The sequence below is a fragment of the Oreochromis niloticus genome, linkage group LG13 (genome assembly GCF_001858045.2).
Source record: "Oreochromis niloticus isolate F11D_XX linkage group LG13, O_niloticus_UMD_NMBU, whole genome shotgun sequence".
NCBI classification, from domain to species: domain Eukaryota; kingdom Metazoa; phylum Chordata; class Actinopteri; order Cichliformes; family Cichlidae; genus Oreochromis; species Oreochromis niloticus.
The window spans coordinates 29229571-29246273 of NC_031978.2; the positions used below are offsets into that span (position 1 = coordinate 29229571).

At 39.6% G+C, this 16703-nt stretch overlaps 1 protein-coding gene across 2 annotated transcripts in view; it reads left to right on the forward strand.

The window, feature by feature from the left end:
* The window catches only part of LOC109204846 (regulating synaptic membrane exocytosis protein 1), a 66229-nt gene that overhangs the window by 31988 nt on the left and 17538 nt on the right, over positions 1–16703 (forward strand). Inside the window, exons 3-4 of one of the 2 annotated variants that reach the window (XM_019366967.2) lie at positions 4503–4713; positions 8435–8446. In XM_019366967.2, coding sequence (XP_019222512.1) covers positions 4503–4713; positions 8435–8446 — 223 coding nt within the window. The remainder of the gene's footprint in view (positions 1–4502; positions 4714–8434; positions 8447–16703) is intronic. The other variant, XM_019366968.2, reaches the window with a different exon arrangement.

The window sequence follows — 16703 nt, forward strand, 5'->3', positions numbered from 1 at the left end:
GATGGGGGAGCATCCTGCACCGCTGAGCCCCGGTCTGTAAGTAGTGCTGCAGAAAATCGTGTTCTGTTGGGTTTAGCAGCTACACTCGATGTTGTTCCTGAAGCATCTGAGGTAACGTTGCTCTAGGACCACCGCTGGGACGGAGAAGTTATGTTGTGACTTTTCACGTGGGAACAGTCACACAGTACCAGTATCTTGTCTTCTGTTATCTGCTGATACAGATATCAGATGGGAGCAGGCCTGTCTGACAGACAGTGCTGTAACAGGGTTAGTGCTGTTATACGTAACCAGAACTGCCCAAAGTATGATGGAGAGATAAAAATACATTTAAACTGAGAGCAATAAATCTAAAAATAACAACGGGACATTAATATCTGGTGTGTCCTGTGTCTGATCCATTCCTCCACCACAACCTCATCTCTGTATGCACTTTTTCTCCCCTTGATTTGTTACCAGGGTGCCACAAAGGCATGGATTTCTGTTAGATGATTGGGATAAGGAGCAGTTTGTCTTTATGACAGTGCGATTAAACAGTTGCTGTTTCTTATATAAACCACTTGCCTGCTTCTCTTTTGTCCCTCTGCTCCATTCTTTCACTTTTCACTTTTCATTTCATCTCTCTTTTTATTTCCTGTTCCATCTTCTTCTTCTTCTTCCCTTTCACTTTCTCCCCCCACCATTCCACCTTGTTTCCTTTCCTCATTTCCCCTCCTTTTCTCCTGTCTTATTTTTTAATCCTCATGTCCCCTTTTCCTTCTTTTGACTTCTTCATGGATCCTCTCTGTCTCTGTGACTTGTTGGTTTGTTTTCCTCTCCTCCCCTTTTTTCTTTTCTTCCCACCTCTTCTTTCGTCTCATCCTCATCTCTCCTCCCCTTGCTTTCCGCCCTCAGTTCACCTCTTTGTTTTCTTCCCTTTCTTTCTCCCTACTGTATGTCCTCTCCTGTCGTCTTTCTTCTCGTCCATCCTCCTTCCTTTCTTCTAATTTTACTACATCTTTTTGGTCTTTTCTCCTTTTTCCCAGTTATTACCTTTTTCTTCTATTCTTCTAATTATCTATTTTCTCTTCCTGTAAGGTCTCTTCTCCCTTTCCCACCTCTTCTTTGACGACTTGCTCCTTTCCTCTTTGTTTTCCCTCTCTAACATATCATAAATATTAATGTCACATCATCCCTAAGCTCACTGGCGTCTTATTTCATTACTAGCAAAAAGCCGCTCTACAGGCACTTTTTTTTTGCCAGGCTTGTGGCATTTAGGGACACAGCACATGCACTGATTTCTTTGGTCAGTAATTTAAGATTCCACTTGTAAAACCTTAAATTGTATCCTACTCAGTTCACATCTAAATTTACCTGCAGGCTGATAATTAAACCCCAGATTGTTGCATTTATAGTAATTTGCTTATATTTTATATAAATATCTCTATATAAATCTCTACATCTCTATTTTGTTTTCATTTACAATGAAAAATAAAGTTAGGGCAAGTACTGCTAAATGACATATCATCATAGCAGTACTTGCCACAGGGTTCACTCAGTCCTGATGGTCGTCAAAAAATGTCTTGAGCTTTACCTTGATGAACTGTTAAGCTGCTCTATATGTCCGTGATATTAAAGGACTTTATGTCTCATTCTTCATTCCATATTTAGCAGTGTGTTGAATGAAATTCCCTTGCAGATACAAATTTTGGTGACCATCAAGATGTACGTGAGACCTCAGTATGGTTTGTCCACCCGTCGCTTGACAAATTCAGTTTCATGAGACCAAGACGGGGAAATGCTCAACCTGCTTCCTGTCGTGAAACAGTGAATGGACTAATAGTCAACCCGCTTTCACCTGCAGGTCATCACATACTGGCGTTTGGTCAGGAGCACATGTGTGGATGTGCGGATTCACATTATGACCCACTGGATGTTTTCTTCTTAAACATGCAGGGCAGGCAGACAGAATTTTGTAGGAGTCCTTCAATGTCTGAAATGGAAGGCGTGAAGTTTTGGGCAAAAGATGGTGTTGTCATGATGAGTCTAACCATGATGCAGATAGACAACTGATATTTGAACTGAAAACTTTGTCATTTTAGCTTTAACTTAACGTCGAGTCAAAACAGAAAAAACTGGTCCCAGTCTGCCTTGAGGCGACTGTTGTTGTGACTTGGCGCTATAAAAATAAAATTGAAATGAATTGAATTCTACCTGCCTCCCAACTTGCACTTTTTTAAGGTTTTTGTTCTTAAGCACATTGAAAATGGCATTGAGGAGGGTACCCTGTGTTAAAAGATGAAGAGAAGGGGCTCCGGACCATGCTTGTCCTACTTTTGTCTCCTTGTCTGTAAGTTTGCCCTCATTTGTTGCTGTTTTTTTAAATTGCGTGCTCTTCCTGGCTTTTAAGATTAAATCACAGTGTCTTTGTATTATGATTTTTGTCATTTCACTCAATGTAGTTTTTAATTATGTGTAATTTGGCTGGTCTTCTTCAGCTCTAATAAATGCCTGTGGCCTAGTACATGTTATTGCCGAGTAGTGTTTGGAAGTGAAACATAAAAACGTATATCCTCTGTGTCCTCACCTTATTCATCAGCTCTTCTCCTCTTTGGTCTGTTTCCCCTCTATTTGCTCTCTCCTCAATCTCCACAGTGTGAAATCCAATTAATCAGCATACTGTAATGCCTTTGATAAAACCAATACTCTTCCCCTCTCTTTCTCATATCGATTTGAAGAGTTTCTTGTGTTGGCAAAGCAGCCTGAAACAAAAGCACACACACAAAAAAAGTTGATTGCACCAAAACACAGAGAGTATGGAGAGCGGCTGATATCGACTGAACTTAATGCAACAACTGTCTCCTTCATACTGTGGTTTCAGTTCATTTCTCCTCCCCTTTATTTATTATTTATCCAATAAAACAATCATTCTTTTGTAATTCCGTATTGTATCTTTCTGTCCTTTAACCTTTTGCGTTTGCAGTGATCCACAGTGTGTGGGATTACTGTGGAAGGCTGAAACCTAGTGGATCAAAGCAGTAGTAGTCTGTGGATTCATGATTTTTCATACCATTTGTTTGTTTGTTTTTTTTTTTTTTTTACAAGAGTTGAATTTGTTCAGATGCAGCAGGATCTTTATTTCATTCTATTTTTAGCCACTTTAAACATTGCACCGATCACACATAACATTATGACCACTGACAAGTGAATAACACTGATTATGTTGTCACCTGTTAGTGGGTGGGATATATCAGGAAGCAAGTGCGCATTTTGTCCTCCAAGTTGATGTTTGAAGCAGGAAAAATGGGCAACTGTGAGGATTTGAGTGAGTTTGACAAGGTCCAAACTGTGATGGCTAGATGACTGGGTCAGCTTTGGGCATCTCCAAATCTCCAGCTCTTGTGGGATGTTCCCAGTCTGTAGTGGTCAGAACAGTGGTGAACCATTAACAGGGTCATGAAGACCAAGGCTCACTGATGCACATGGGGAGTGAAGGCTGGCCCGTGAGGTCCGATCCAACAGACGAGCTACTGTAGCTCAAACCATAGAAAAAGTTACGACTGGTTCTGGTAGAAAGGTGTCAGAATACACAGAACATCACAGTTTGTTGTGCATGGGGCAGCAGAGCTGCAGACCAGTCAGGCTGCCCAAGCTAAACCCCTGTACAAAAGTAACAACAATGTGCACAAGAGCATCAGATCTGGACCCCAGAGCAATGGAAGAAAGTGTCCTGGTCATGCTTTCTTTTCACATGGATGGCTAGGTGCATTTGTGTCCCTTACCTGGCGAACACCTGGAAGCAGGATGCACTTCTGCATGAGGACTAAACCAGCAGAGGCAGTGTGATACTTTGAGTATTAGCCAGTTAGATTAACCAGCCTCAAGTGGTTGTTAGAGAAAGTTTAAGGCAGTGGTGGTGCTGCAAAACAGTTCTTTTTTACTTAGGTTTACAAAACAAATCTTCCTGGTTAAGTTTATGAAAAGTTAATGGTTTAGATTAAAATATGCATGCTGGACTCTTTCTTGGTTTTTAATGTGGATAGAACCTCAAACTTATACTTTACCTCCCAGTTCACAGAGTGGGATGAGTGCACATTTAATAAATTAAATTAACTTTCATAATGAAGCTGTGGATGCTAGCATTAAAAAAAAGTTATACTCTTGTTCTGATTAGTAAATTGTAGCATTGGTGACACATAAATCCACAGCTCAAACCATTGCTGTGTTTAGCATCACAGAGACGTGCATTGTTGCTGAGGATGGTGAAATAGAAAGTAAAACATGTCCTCACAAACTGAAACGGTAAAGAGCTCGATTACGACACAGTAAGGAGTGAAATACTCTTGGACTGAAGTGAAAAAAACATCTGTGAAATTCAAGAGACCTTGGGTGACATTTGACACATCCTTTCCTTTAAGTCTACTTGCACATTTAGTTTTTGAGATGTATCCCGAGATGGTAACTTATAATGTGACCTCCTTTCAAAAATGCAGAAGTCTTCATGCTTCTGTTTGATTTTTTTGCAGAGGTATCCAGCAGCAGTTATCCAGCTACAGAGAGACTGTGATCCGACAGGCCACGGCAGCGGCGGGCTCGGCCGTTCACCGGGACGATGCGCCGACCTGTGGCATCTGCCACAAGACCAAGTTCGCAGATGGCTGTGGGAACCTGTGCTCGTACTGCCAGACCAAGTTCTGTGCTCGCTGTGGGGGGCGAGTGTCCCTGCGATCCAACACGGTGAGGGAAGGTTACACTTTCTCAGCACAAAAACACATATTTTTATCCTTGTGAAGTAGCACACAGCAATATAGCAAATATTAAACCTGCCTTCACAAAAGTGTAATGCAGTATCCTCCACACGTTTCAGTGCTAAGGGCAAAAAGAATGGAGGACAAAAGATAATACTTATATCGTTATTAAAGGTTGAATTGAAACTCATTCTCCTAAACAACACCATGCATCAGTTCCCGGATGGAGCTGCAGCTGTCTGGAAGAAATAAAGCACTGTCACATTTGAAGAGTTTTGATATTAAAAAGTATCATAAGTATGAGATCGAGTGATATACACGCTCTTTAATTTGTATATCTTAAAGTCAATATGGATTCTTTTCTGTATTATAAAAAAGAACATGATCACAATCCTACGACCCAAACTGCTTTATATGTTAGTAAAATGAACAGTATACAGATACCATAATACAGAATTAAATAGGTTAATGTAAAAAAACACAGTAATATATAAACACAGAAGTATTTTCCTTTTTTTTATTTGTGTGTAAACTATACTGAACTAAGAGCTATGCTGAGTTTTATTCCTACGCGTCCATTGACCCACTTTCGAGCCTTTTTTTCAGACATGGCAACGTTAGAACAGGAATATTTCAAAGATAAAAGTCTGACATTTTCACTGATCTTTCTTAACATCAAAATGAACCACAATCTGTCATTTGGGACAGATTCCCCAAAAGATGTCTAAGTATTGGCTACTAATAATATGAAAAAATAAAACTCCAGCAGTCCTGCAAAATCCCATATTTGAGCACACCTTAATACAAATATTGAAAAAGACTGTGACCATTTCTGATTGGCATATAGTTTAATGTAAAATAAAGCATGCACAATACTTTTTAACATAAACTTCTTAGTTGCAAAAATGACTCCAGCATGAATCGACTTGTTGTATTTGCTGGATTGAGCAAGTACGACAAGTTGTGCCACTAAAGCAAAAATCAGCATGTCGTCTTGTTCAGGAGGAACAAAATACTGGAGATTCCAGATGGCGCTCTAATCACAAGTCAGAAAAGAAGGTATGTAAATATGTGCATATGTTTCATTAAAGACCTGGGTCGCTAAAATCTCAAATCATCACATTTTTACAATAGTTTCTGCTCGACCATCTCTGATTTGCATTAAAACTAAATGAGCCAAAGTTTGGACATGTATAATTATTGCTAGGAAATTTGAGATGGTTGAGCAGCAGGCTTGTTTGATTTTAGATGGACTGACGCTGTTTGTGCACAACCTACGCATGTTCGCTTTCCTGCTGAGTTTATGCTGTTATCCTCAAGATGCAAGTCTTATATTATACAATATAATGGGTTTTATCTTAATTATGGTAACCTTGTAAACACACATAAGCAACTGAACCTAAATCTACACTCAGTATACTTCCTACAATTAGCTGGTGATAAAAGCACACACTGAACATCACATCAGGCCTCAGGTGTTGGAACTCACATGGAGCTGATGAGCCATGGGTCGTACTGTATGTGCTCGCCATGTGTGTCGAAATGTACTGTATATGAGCTCTGTGTGTGTTACCGTGTGTGTGTGTGTGTGTGTGTGAGAGACCTGGTAAAGGTTAATTGGGCATTAGACTGAGCAGTGGGGGGGGGGGTTGTCTCCCACTCTGTCTCGCTCTGCCAGGGGTCCGGAGGTGCCCTATACACACACAGTGGGGTGTATGTGCATGTGTGTTGATGCTGGGAGGCAAGTCTTCCTCTGAAATAAGTGACATCCCGTCTCTTGCCCCCCCCCCCTTGCCTGAATTGCCGCTGTGGCATTTAATGACCTCACATGCACAAACACACAAATGCTCAAAAGTACATCCTAATTAGTTAGTGGCTAACGTGGGGAGAGTTCAGCTGGTGGGTGGGGGGCAGGAAAAGGTGGGTGTTACATTTAGTGGAACCTGTTTGAAAGGTACATGTATCTAAGGTACACATACACACAAGCAGATGCACAGCACTGTTTATTAGTGTGTTTGACTTTCTGTTTAATTATACTTTGTTAAGTTTGGTCAGTGTGAACAGAAAACATGCGTTAACTCATGTATACTACGACACAGGGAAGACATGAAATTACTCAAGAATACCGGCTTGATTTTTACCACCACTGGACATTTACTCTAATAACTAAAGGAATACAATCATTTATACAGAAGCAAATCTTTATCAGTTTCCTTAACGCGAGAGTCAAACAGAAAAATTAGTAATAATTTGTTATTCAGTGGTCATTAGGATACAAAACTGCATGTATTTTGTTGAAAAAGAATTAGAGAAAAAGAATTAGGGCCACTGTAAAAAAACAAAAACAAAAAAAAAAACCAAAAAAACCCTAAAAAATAAACAAATTATTTTTTCTTCTTTCTGGGAATTTGAGTAAAATATCAGAATTCTAGTCATCATCTTTTACCCTAGCCCCAAACCCCAACCCTATGTTTTGGAGACAAAGAATTGATGATTATTTTTCATTCAGTGATTGTCAAGACTTTATAGAACACTTAAAAATATACATTTTGACAGCATACAGCTCAAATTCGGGTCATCATCAAAGATGGTCATCACCAAAACCCAGGAAAGGGTTTTAAAGAGAAGTTCTGCTTTAACTGTTACAGTTTCTGTTGCAGAGTTGGAGCCTTGTGTTTTTTATAATGTCTCTTTCTCTAGAGCCAGATTCATTAGCAGATTAGCTTAGGTTTGTTTAAAGGTTGTAGATTGATAACACTTAGCCAAACACTAATTTAAATATATGCCTACCTCTAAAACTCAATATTAAACTAAGTGTTGGTTTAATCTGTACATAAACAGTACAGTTTTGATTTTAGATGGAATCAGCTGTAACCAGAGATTGCTACTACTTGTTGCTAATGTTTGTGGACAGTCTGTAGTCTGTTAATCACTTGGGTCGCCTCAGTGGCTTAAAGATTCATTTTCATATTCATTCATATTATCTAGTGAACTCAAGAGGAGCTGGTAGGTAGGCCTTTGGACAGAGTAAAGAGCTTCAGCAGTTTTTCCCTGCCTTTAATTCCTATGGCATCTAAGCTGTGTGCTTTAGCTCTACTTGCTTTTAAACAATGAAATGGATTATGTTCATATTTGAACTGAGAAGAGAGCATATAGATTTTTGTATTCTTCTTTCAGTTTGAAGTTGGTTTATAGTTTTGCTTTAACCTCATTTTCATAAACCAGAAGATCATACGTTTTAAAATATGTCTCACGCCATTTGACATTTCAGATTTATCTAGTTAAAGTTTTTCCATTGGAGTGTTCTAAACAGATTATAGTCTATAAAATGGGGGTAACATCAATCCAACTGTAACACTAAATGATCTGGTGGCTTTTAAGAGGCTAAGTAAAAAAGTTATTTTGAAAGCGTTGTTAATTTAGTGAGGCTAAAACCATGGAAGAGTCTTGTCATGTGCTGTTGTAGGCCAGCAACCTTTAGGTATTTGGGTTTCTGGTGGATGTAAATGAGGCATTTTAAAGAGCAATGCATTTTCTTTCATCGTCAGTGATGGGAATATTATTGGAAACTGAAATATCTGCGTATGACAGTGTTTGTGACTTGCAGGCTTGCACAGTAGGATCATTGCCATGCTTTCAGATACCATTTTTTTGTTCACATTCTTTCTGTCTTTCTTTTCATTATACATGGATGGCTGACTGGGCTGCAGGAGGACAAAGTGGTGAGTGATGCATCTTTTCTTCTCTCTTTTCTGGAGCTCATAACTCAAAACCTTTAAGAAAATGCATGTACATAAAACAGACCCTGTCTTCTGTCTTCACACGTCTATTAGTTTTATTGCGAAAATATTACCTTGTGAATACAGCACAATTACAATTTAATTTATTGCATGATAACGAGACTAAAACTAAACACTCATCTGCTTTAAAGATATTCTTGCAGTCAGATGCACGCTGCCACCTCAGAGGCAGATGATGCACACAGACCAATACACTGTATGGACAACTTTAGATTTGCAAATGAAAACATGTGGGAGGAAGTGGCAGCAGTCCTAGGCAAACATAGGGAGATTACAAGGCCCAGAAAAGAAACATACTCATCATCTTGACATTTAAGATGTGTAATATTGTCAATGTGGGACAGAGCTTAGTTATTATATATCCGTTTAGAAAGGGATTTAGTAGTTAACTGGAAGCATGTTCACAAGTAGTTAACAAAATCCTAATTCTTGCAAGAAATGGATGTTGTGTTTACATATTGGTAGCTGGTGTGTCTGTTGTTGTTTTACCTATCCATGGTCATCTCTCATTTGTTGATTGTGACATGTTTGCTTTGTAGCTAGCTTATGGTGTTGTTTTAAAGCAGGATTTGTCTTTTTTGTGAACACCTTCTGTCAACACATTCAGCATATATTCACTAGCTGTCTAGCTATAGTAATGATTTACAATAATTTCACAGATTGTGCCTGCAAAAAACAAAAACTGTATCTGATTTATGTTTGTCTGTTAACCCTTTGGTGTTGTCTCCTAAGCTGTCAGGCAACCACAAGAGATATAATACATTTCTAAATCTAGTTTTAATTGCCCAGTTTTTCCAAATGTTGAACTGTTGGACACTAAAACCAACCCAAAGAACCCACAACTAACTCTTGTACGTGTCAAAATGGGCCAAACATATCAGAACTTGCAGCCTAGCTTAAATAACACCTTACTGGCTGTCATATGTGGCTTGTATGTTGGGATTACTGACCCAAGTGTTTCAGTGCATTGGTCCCCTGCTGTAAAGAGAAATTCCTCATTCTCATTAAGCCTGGTTGTTCAACAACATGATGCTGCATCACAGGTGTACCTGGTGGAGATGCCTTTAACATCTTCCCCTACTTGTGTAGTTGTGTGTGGGTTTAGCATCTTTCTGACTTTCCTTAGGGCAGCTGTCAAACCAGCACTTTGATGTTTGGCTGGGCTTGATTGCCACGAGTGTCCAAGAGTGCTTTGGTGTGCTGTACATAGTGGTCCCTCCCTGCTAAAGCTTGGTACGCGAGGCACCGGCTCTAAAGAGGAAGGTTTTGGCAGAATGGAGACCTTATGTAGCCGGACACTAGACCAGGTTTGAATTACTCTTGACACGGATTCATTTAATTACTTTAATTTTGGCTGGCACAGTGAACCGAAAGTTACTCCCTGCTTTGTCCACTCCACTCAAATATAACGCTCAAAGTTAAATTGAAAGCACTGGCAAGTATAATTCTGGCTCTGAGTGATATAATGATATGTAGTTTGTAAAGCCCAGATCACTATAAATGTTTTTTAATAGTGTTTCTAAACAGGGTCGTGTTTGGTCTATGAGGTCGCACACACTTGAATTTATTTCAGTTCATAGAAACAATGACTGGTTAGCAATTCAAGATAATGACAAAAAATATGAAAAAACTATAAGAGAGCAAAAGTGACAATTGACAGTGCATATTATCAGATGATACTCCATATTGTGCCATTGTCATTATCATAATTAATCTTTCATTCCATGGACGTAACACAGTTTTCTCTGAAATGCACCCCCAGCGGGCGCTCTCAGTGGCAGAAGCAGTATTAGTTGTTGGCAAATCACATGATGAAGTCCTAGTTGTTGTCATGATGGTTTCCTGAAGATGTAGGTGGCAGAATGTTTCTTTGTCCTTATCCTTGTGGAATTTTGGTCAAACAGTAAATTGTTCTACAATAAGTTTCACAGCAGGTTCCCCTGATATAGGGTGTAGTTTAGAATGGACTGTATTCATGTTAATTGAATTTTGCAGTTTCTTTGGACCAGGACGTGTCATATGACCTTACAAGCTCAGTGCTGTTCCTGGGACCACCAAGAGTTTAATTACAGTTTAAGTGTCTGTGATTCCACGCATAAGCTTCGTCTTCACATGGTGAGCATGAGAGACTTTACAATGCACCAACTGCGCATGCACCCCAGGCAGTGGACAAGTCAAGAAGTATATTAGGAATGAATGCAAGTCTGTCATCTTAGATTTTAACTGGCTTATATTAAAACGTTTTGATGTGTTTTTTAACTACTTTGTCACTTTTCTAGTTTCTATAATTTATGTTTTAATCATTATTTGGTATTCAGGTCTAAAAACCTTGAAGGCTAAAAGGGTTTTTGTTAGTAAACACAACTCATTGTATTTCTGCATAGATTTCATCAGTCTTTCTAAAACAGTTTGACATTTCCATTGTTTAACTACAGCATTTCCTTAGTCGCTATTAAAATCACACCCAATTGATTTAACAATCATTAAGCTAGCTAGCATACGACAGTCTTTAAATTTTACTTTTTGTGCTCCTTCAATTTTGGAGTTGCTAGGATGTTGAATATGGAGCTGTCAGGCAGAAGGAAAAGAGGAAGACCACAGAGAAGTTCATGGGTGTAGTGAAGGAGGAGCTTAGTGTGACAGAAGAAGATGCTAGGTATAGGGTGTGATGAAGGCGCAGCCAAAGGAAGAAGATTAAAGCATAGAATATAATTTTTGTTTTCATAACCACTCAGGATGTTTTTGTATCATTCTGTCTTTACAACTCTTAATTCTCCTCTCGTAACAGCTTTAACACCACTTTGCCATTTTTGTACTACTTTGGCTATAACCATGTTTGAACTGGCAGCGCTTACCGCACAAAGTTGTTGGTGTTTCATAACAGCAACCAAAAATACTAATGCTTTTAAAAATGAACACTTTTTTCATTAAACAGTCCAAGGTAATATAAAGCAGGAAACTGAAAAAAACACTAATAGTCACTATATTTTTCCCTGTCATTCTCACACGTGTTCGTGTTCTGAAGTGTGGTAAATGAGCTGTTTTGCTTTTCAAAGAGCATTTTTGAAAGTAGATGGATGCATACAAGGATAAATAAAGTTTTAATAGGCGCAGGGATGTGGAGCATGTAGCACGCAGGCTAGCGTGTTGTGCTAATGATATTCAGTGCTCATTATCTGCAGTGATAGCTGTGCTCTAGTGGAGAGATGAGTGTGTATTGTTGTACTGAAGCCAAGTGTTTCTTGCAGAGAGGGCCATTTTTGAAGTCTTGATTCTTCCTCTCATGGGGAACTACAGGAGAGCTGTTTGTGTTACTTCACCGTCACACATGCACAAATACACAAACACCTCTTTTCTCTCCCTTTGCTTTCATGGTAATGTCCAGGGCTGTATTTCTATCAGGGGGGTGGGTTTTATGTGGCTGTAACCCAGCTAGGTGCTGGTAGATTGCTCTTTTTAGACCAGTTCTCATTCAGAATTACTGGCAGGGATACAAAACAATACAAAACTTTCAGAACTCTAAAGGCAAATCGAGAGAATGCAGACATTATACCTTCCTTTTTCTTAGTAATACATTTAGGAGTTAAATTATTTTGAGGTTGAAACTAAAGTGAAATGGAGTTAAATGGCTGTAAAAAGGCCAGCTTTAACATTATTAACTCCACCTAAAGACATGAGCCAGTCTGTAACCTGTCAGGCCCCTATGACAATCTCTGTGTCATGTTGGATTGTGCCCATGTATGAATAGTGCAGCTAATATTCATACACCAGTCGTGATTGGGTGTCAAAACAATTACTAAATACCACCTGTTGTGTCTCCTGAAAATGAATTTGTTGTTCACCTAAATTGAAGGTTGTACTGTATATGGTTGTTTTTTATGACCATTAACATAAATCGTTTCTGATTGCTTAAGGTTAGGGTCAGCTGCTTAGTATTACTGAAATTTACAACAGGTGCAACAATGAGACAACCCCCAATCTCCATCCTCATCATTTCTGACTGTTGTTCACTAGATTTGTATTTGGCTAGGGATCACTGTCACTACTGATAGCATGAGGTGATACCTGGACTCTACAGAGGCTGAAGAGGTAGTTCAGCTCCTCCAGGATGGCACATCAATACGTACCATTGCCATAAGGTTTGCTGTGTCTCACAGCACAGTCTCAAGAATGTGGTGAAGATTCTACCCTAGGAGAGCTGGACAGGGCTGCAGAAACCCATCAGCAGGACCGGTATCTGCTCCTTTATGCAAGGAGGAACAGAATGCGCACTGCCAATCCACAACATGATCTCCAGCAGGCCTCCACTTGCACCCTGTGGGTCTGGAGAAGTCGTGGAGAATGTTAGGCTGTCTATAACTTTGTTCAGCATGGTCACTTTGGTGGTGGATCAGTGATGGTCTGGGCAGGCATATCCATTAAGGTATTGGGATGAAATCTTTGGACCCAATGTCAGACCCTACGCTACTGCAGTGGGACTTGGTTCGTCCTGGTGCACAACAATGCCTGAACTCATGTGGCAAGAGTATGCAGAGAGTTCCTGGAGGATCAAGAAATTGATATCACTGACTGCCCCCCACTCCTGGCTCACCTAAATCCAGTAGAACACCTCAGTGAAATCATGTTTTATTCCATCCAGCCACCAGGTTTTACCTCAGACTGTTCAGGATCTCAGTAATCCCCTGGTCCGGAACTGGGAGGAGATTTTCCAGGACAGTATCCACGGTCCATCCAAACTACTGAGTACCTGCTGCATGAGTTTTTCTCACATTGATTTACAGGGTGTCTTTGAATTCAGCCCTCTGTAGGTTGATCACTTTCATTTCCATCAAACCAAGTGGCATCCTTTCATTCCTAACACATGACCCGGACCATGTTGGTATAGATATCCAGCATGTTTTTTTTTTCATTTAGATGTGATGTGTTTTTAAAGTGTTGCTTTAATTTTTTTAGCAGTGTATTTCCCCTCCCTTCAAGCCTCCTCCAATGTCTTATCTTTAAGACTGGTAGCATGTACATTCATCACCTCAGTTTATCTTGCCCTCATGATAATGTAACACTTATCTTTTCCTGAGGGTGTTGTTTATGAGCTCACGGACACGCTTGTGTCATGCTTGTGTTGATTTATTAGAAGCATCACGATGTTGTATAGTGGACAGCATGTACACAGCAAAATCTCCAGTGTTAAATTAACACTACAGAGTGTTTATATGTGTCCACACTGTTGAGTGTTAAATGAACACTTTTGACAGTGTTGTATTTTTAAAAGTAACCTAGTCAGTTTTCAAGATTTACAATGACTAACACAGAGCAGTGCTGATTTTCTAACACTGGAATATTTCTAACATTTTGAATTATTTTCCAGTGTTCAGAAAATCAGCACTGCTCAGTTTTATTCATTGTAAATCTTGAAAACTGACTAGGTTACTTTTAAAAATACAACACTGTCAAAAGTGTTCATTTAACACTCAACAGTGTTCATTTAACACTGGAGATTTTGCTGTGTAGCTAACTCTACTTCCATTTGCTGGCCACTACGGCAAAAAGTTAGTTTTATCCTATGAAATAAAATCCAATCCAAGATACTTAAAAAAATAGTATGTGCCTCACACTTGTGTAAATGTATATCTATTGATTTAGGCTTACAAGGAATTATGGCTCTGTGCTGCTTTGGGCAGTAGCGGTTTTAGATACGGGCGACACGGGCGGTTGCCCGGGGCGGCATCGTGATGGGGGGCGGCATCACGAGCATCGGCAAAAAAAATAAAAAAATAAAAAATAAAAATGCTCGTACTCATGCTGCCCCAACGGCAGCCAGCGCATATTGGGAATGGCATAGGCACCGATCGGTTTTCTATCGCCCATTCGCTGGGAGTAAGGGCGCCCTCCGTTTGCAGGGTGCACCTGCTGCTTGCGGCACAGGGAGGAGAGGGCGGGGCGGCGGGGGATTCTCTGGCTGGCTGGAGCAGCATCTAATAGCCAACTCGCAAAATAAAACAAAATAAAAACAATCCAACAAACACGAAAACACCAGACATCATGATACAGACTTATAATTTGCACCGATGTTTTTTCGAAATTCTATACACGAAAAGTGAGCGCGAGAGCCCTCGGTGCGCCTGCGCGCTGCTGAAGTCAAAGTAAACTTTATTGTCATCTCCGCTACATACAGTCCAGTATATAGAGAGACGAGACGACGAGGCCCAGTTACAGCAGTGCAAGTAAACGAACAATAAATATAGTATAGTAAGAAAATAAATATACGCTTTAGGACTCGGGGTAAAGGGATCAATAACAATTTAAAATTTATAATTTACAGTTTGATGATTTAAAGTCTCACACATAACCCGTCGAAAGGGGAGGGAGACCTGCTGCTTCCAAATAGAGCACATTTCATTTATAATGTTGTAAATCCAAGCCCATTATGTATTCATGATTTGAATCCTGGGTTGTGTGAAATCTCAGAAATGCACCCTAGACAAAGTGAATCTGTGAACTAAGGTGTAGGTCTGTTAGGTTATGTTGTGGTGATCCTCGGGTTGGGTCATACTGGAGTGCAAAATTAAAACCAATGGAAGATGGACAAGAAAAGTTCAAAGCCATCAGGTGCTCAGTTTAGAAAAAACAGAAAAGAAGAGGAGGAGAAACGAACAAAAGATCCAGGTAAGCAGATGTATCATTGGATAATGGCAGGTCATCCTGAAACAATCAGAATCAGAATACTTTATTAATCCCTAAGGAAATAATGTGGGTTACAGTTGCTCCAAGAAGAAATGGTAAAAATAGTAACAGTAACAGACTAAACTCCAAACAATACATTATGTTACAGATTTCAATATTAATTAGTCATTGTCAGTTGTTGATTTGTCCTGTTCTCATTGTATGACGAATTATGATGGCTGTTTGGTAGCTGTTTGCATACTATGCATACTCTCTCTTCATATGTGTGTGTGGACAACAGTTTTATGTTAATGTACAATCCTTAACATGTTTTGTGTGTGTGTGTGTGTGTGTGGGGGGGGGGGGGGCGCCAGAGTGAGTGTTCGCCCAGGGCGCCAAACAGGCTAGGACCGCCACTGTGTGTCGGTGTGCAGTGCTGTAAAAGCCGGAGCGATGTGTCATCCGCTGTAAACGCCACAGCGCCTCATGATTACTATTGATCGCCAGTCTTGCTAACTGCGTCCGTCTCCGCGTCCGTCTCCGCGGCCTTAAGGGGGCCATCTCTTTCCTGGTTGTTGCGGCACACACTCTTAAGAGCAAACACTCACAAATACACAGACACCTTGTACTTGAGGAAGGCACATTATTCATAGAAATTAATGTAAAAAATTATTCATATAAAAATCATATATAGACAGTTAATGCTGCCTTTAGTGTCTGTATCTTTCATCAGTTCAGTAAAGTTAGCAAATGAGTAATTACTTATTATAGGCTTAACTTTCTGTCAAGTCTCAGTCATCACTGGTGAAAACTGTCTATGTTTTAAAGAAAAGCACAATTGATGCACTTCTGTTAGTTAGAATGATTGTTTTCAGTGTTCCATGATTGCCAATACTTAGTAAAACATTATTATAATAACAAACATGACATAATGTGATTACTAAGAGCCAGAGTTTGGGGGTTAGGGTTGGGGTCAGGGGTGTCTTAGATCTTGGAGGATTAATTTGTTACCATCCATCAGATTTTACAGTAGGTGATTTATTTAGTTGTGGAAAAGGGGTTTAGTTAGTAGTTTTAGTCTCCTGCTAATCAAACACATTTTGAGAAACAGCAGTGGCAAGCAATTGATATTTTTCAAATAATGTCTGAAGCATGCACACTGGCCTAAAAGTTAGTCTTTCATAAGCTTTTCATTTTTGCTATGGCAAGTAGGCATGAATCCTGTAGCTTGAGGCTAATTTTTTAACATCCATTTGAACCCTGCCCATTGAGGGTTAGCGGTAGTTTTTGGGTTAGTGGTTACCCCTTTATGTAGAATTCTGAGTTTTGTGAAATAGCACACGATCTGATATCCTCATATTAGTATCGTTCCTAAATCATAATAATGTGGGTCCAGGATCAGTAACATGGCCTGATCATTTAGTTAGCTTTAGCCAAAAAGTTAGCTAATGCTCTTAAAATTATCATTAGTAAACCAACATGAGGAACTTAAATTTGGCTGTCAGCAAACCTAACTTGA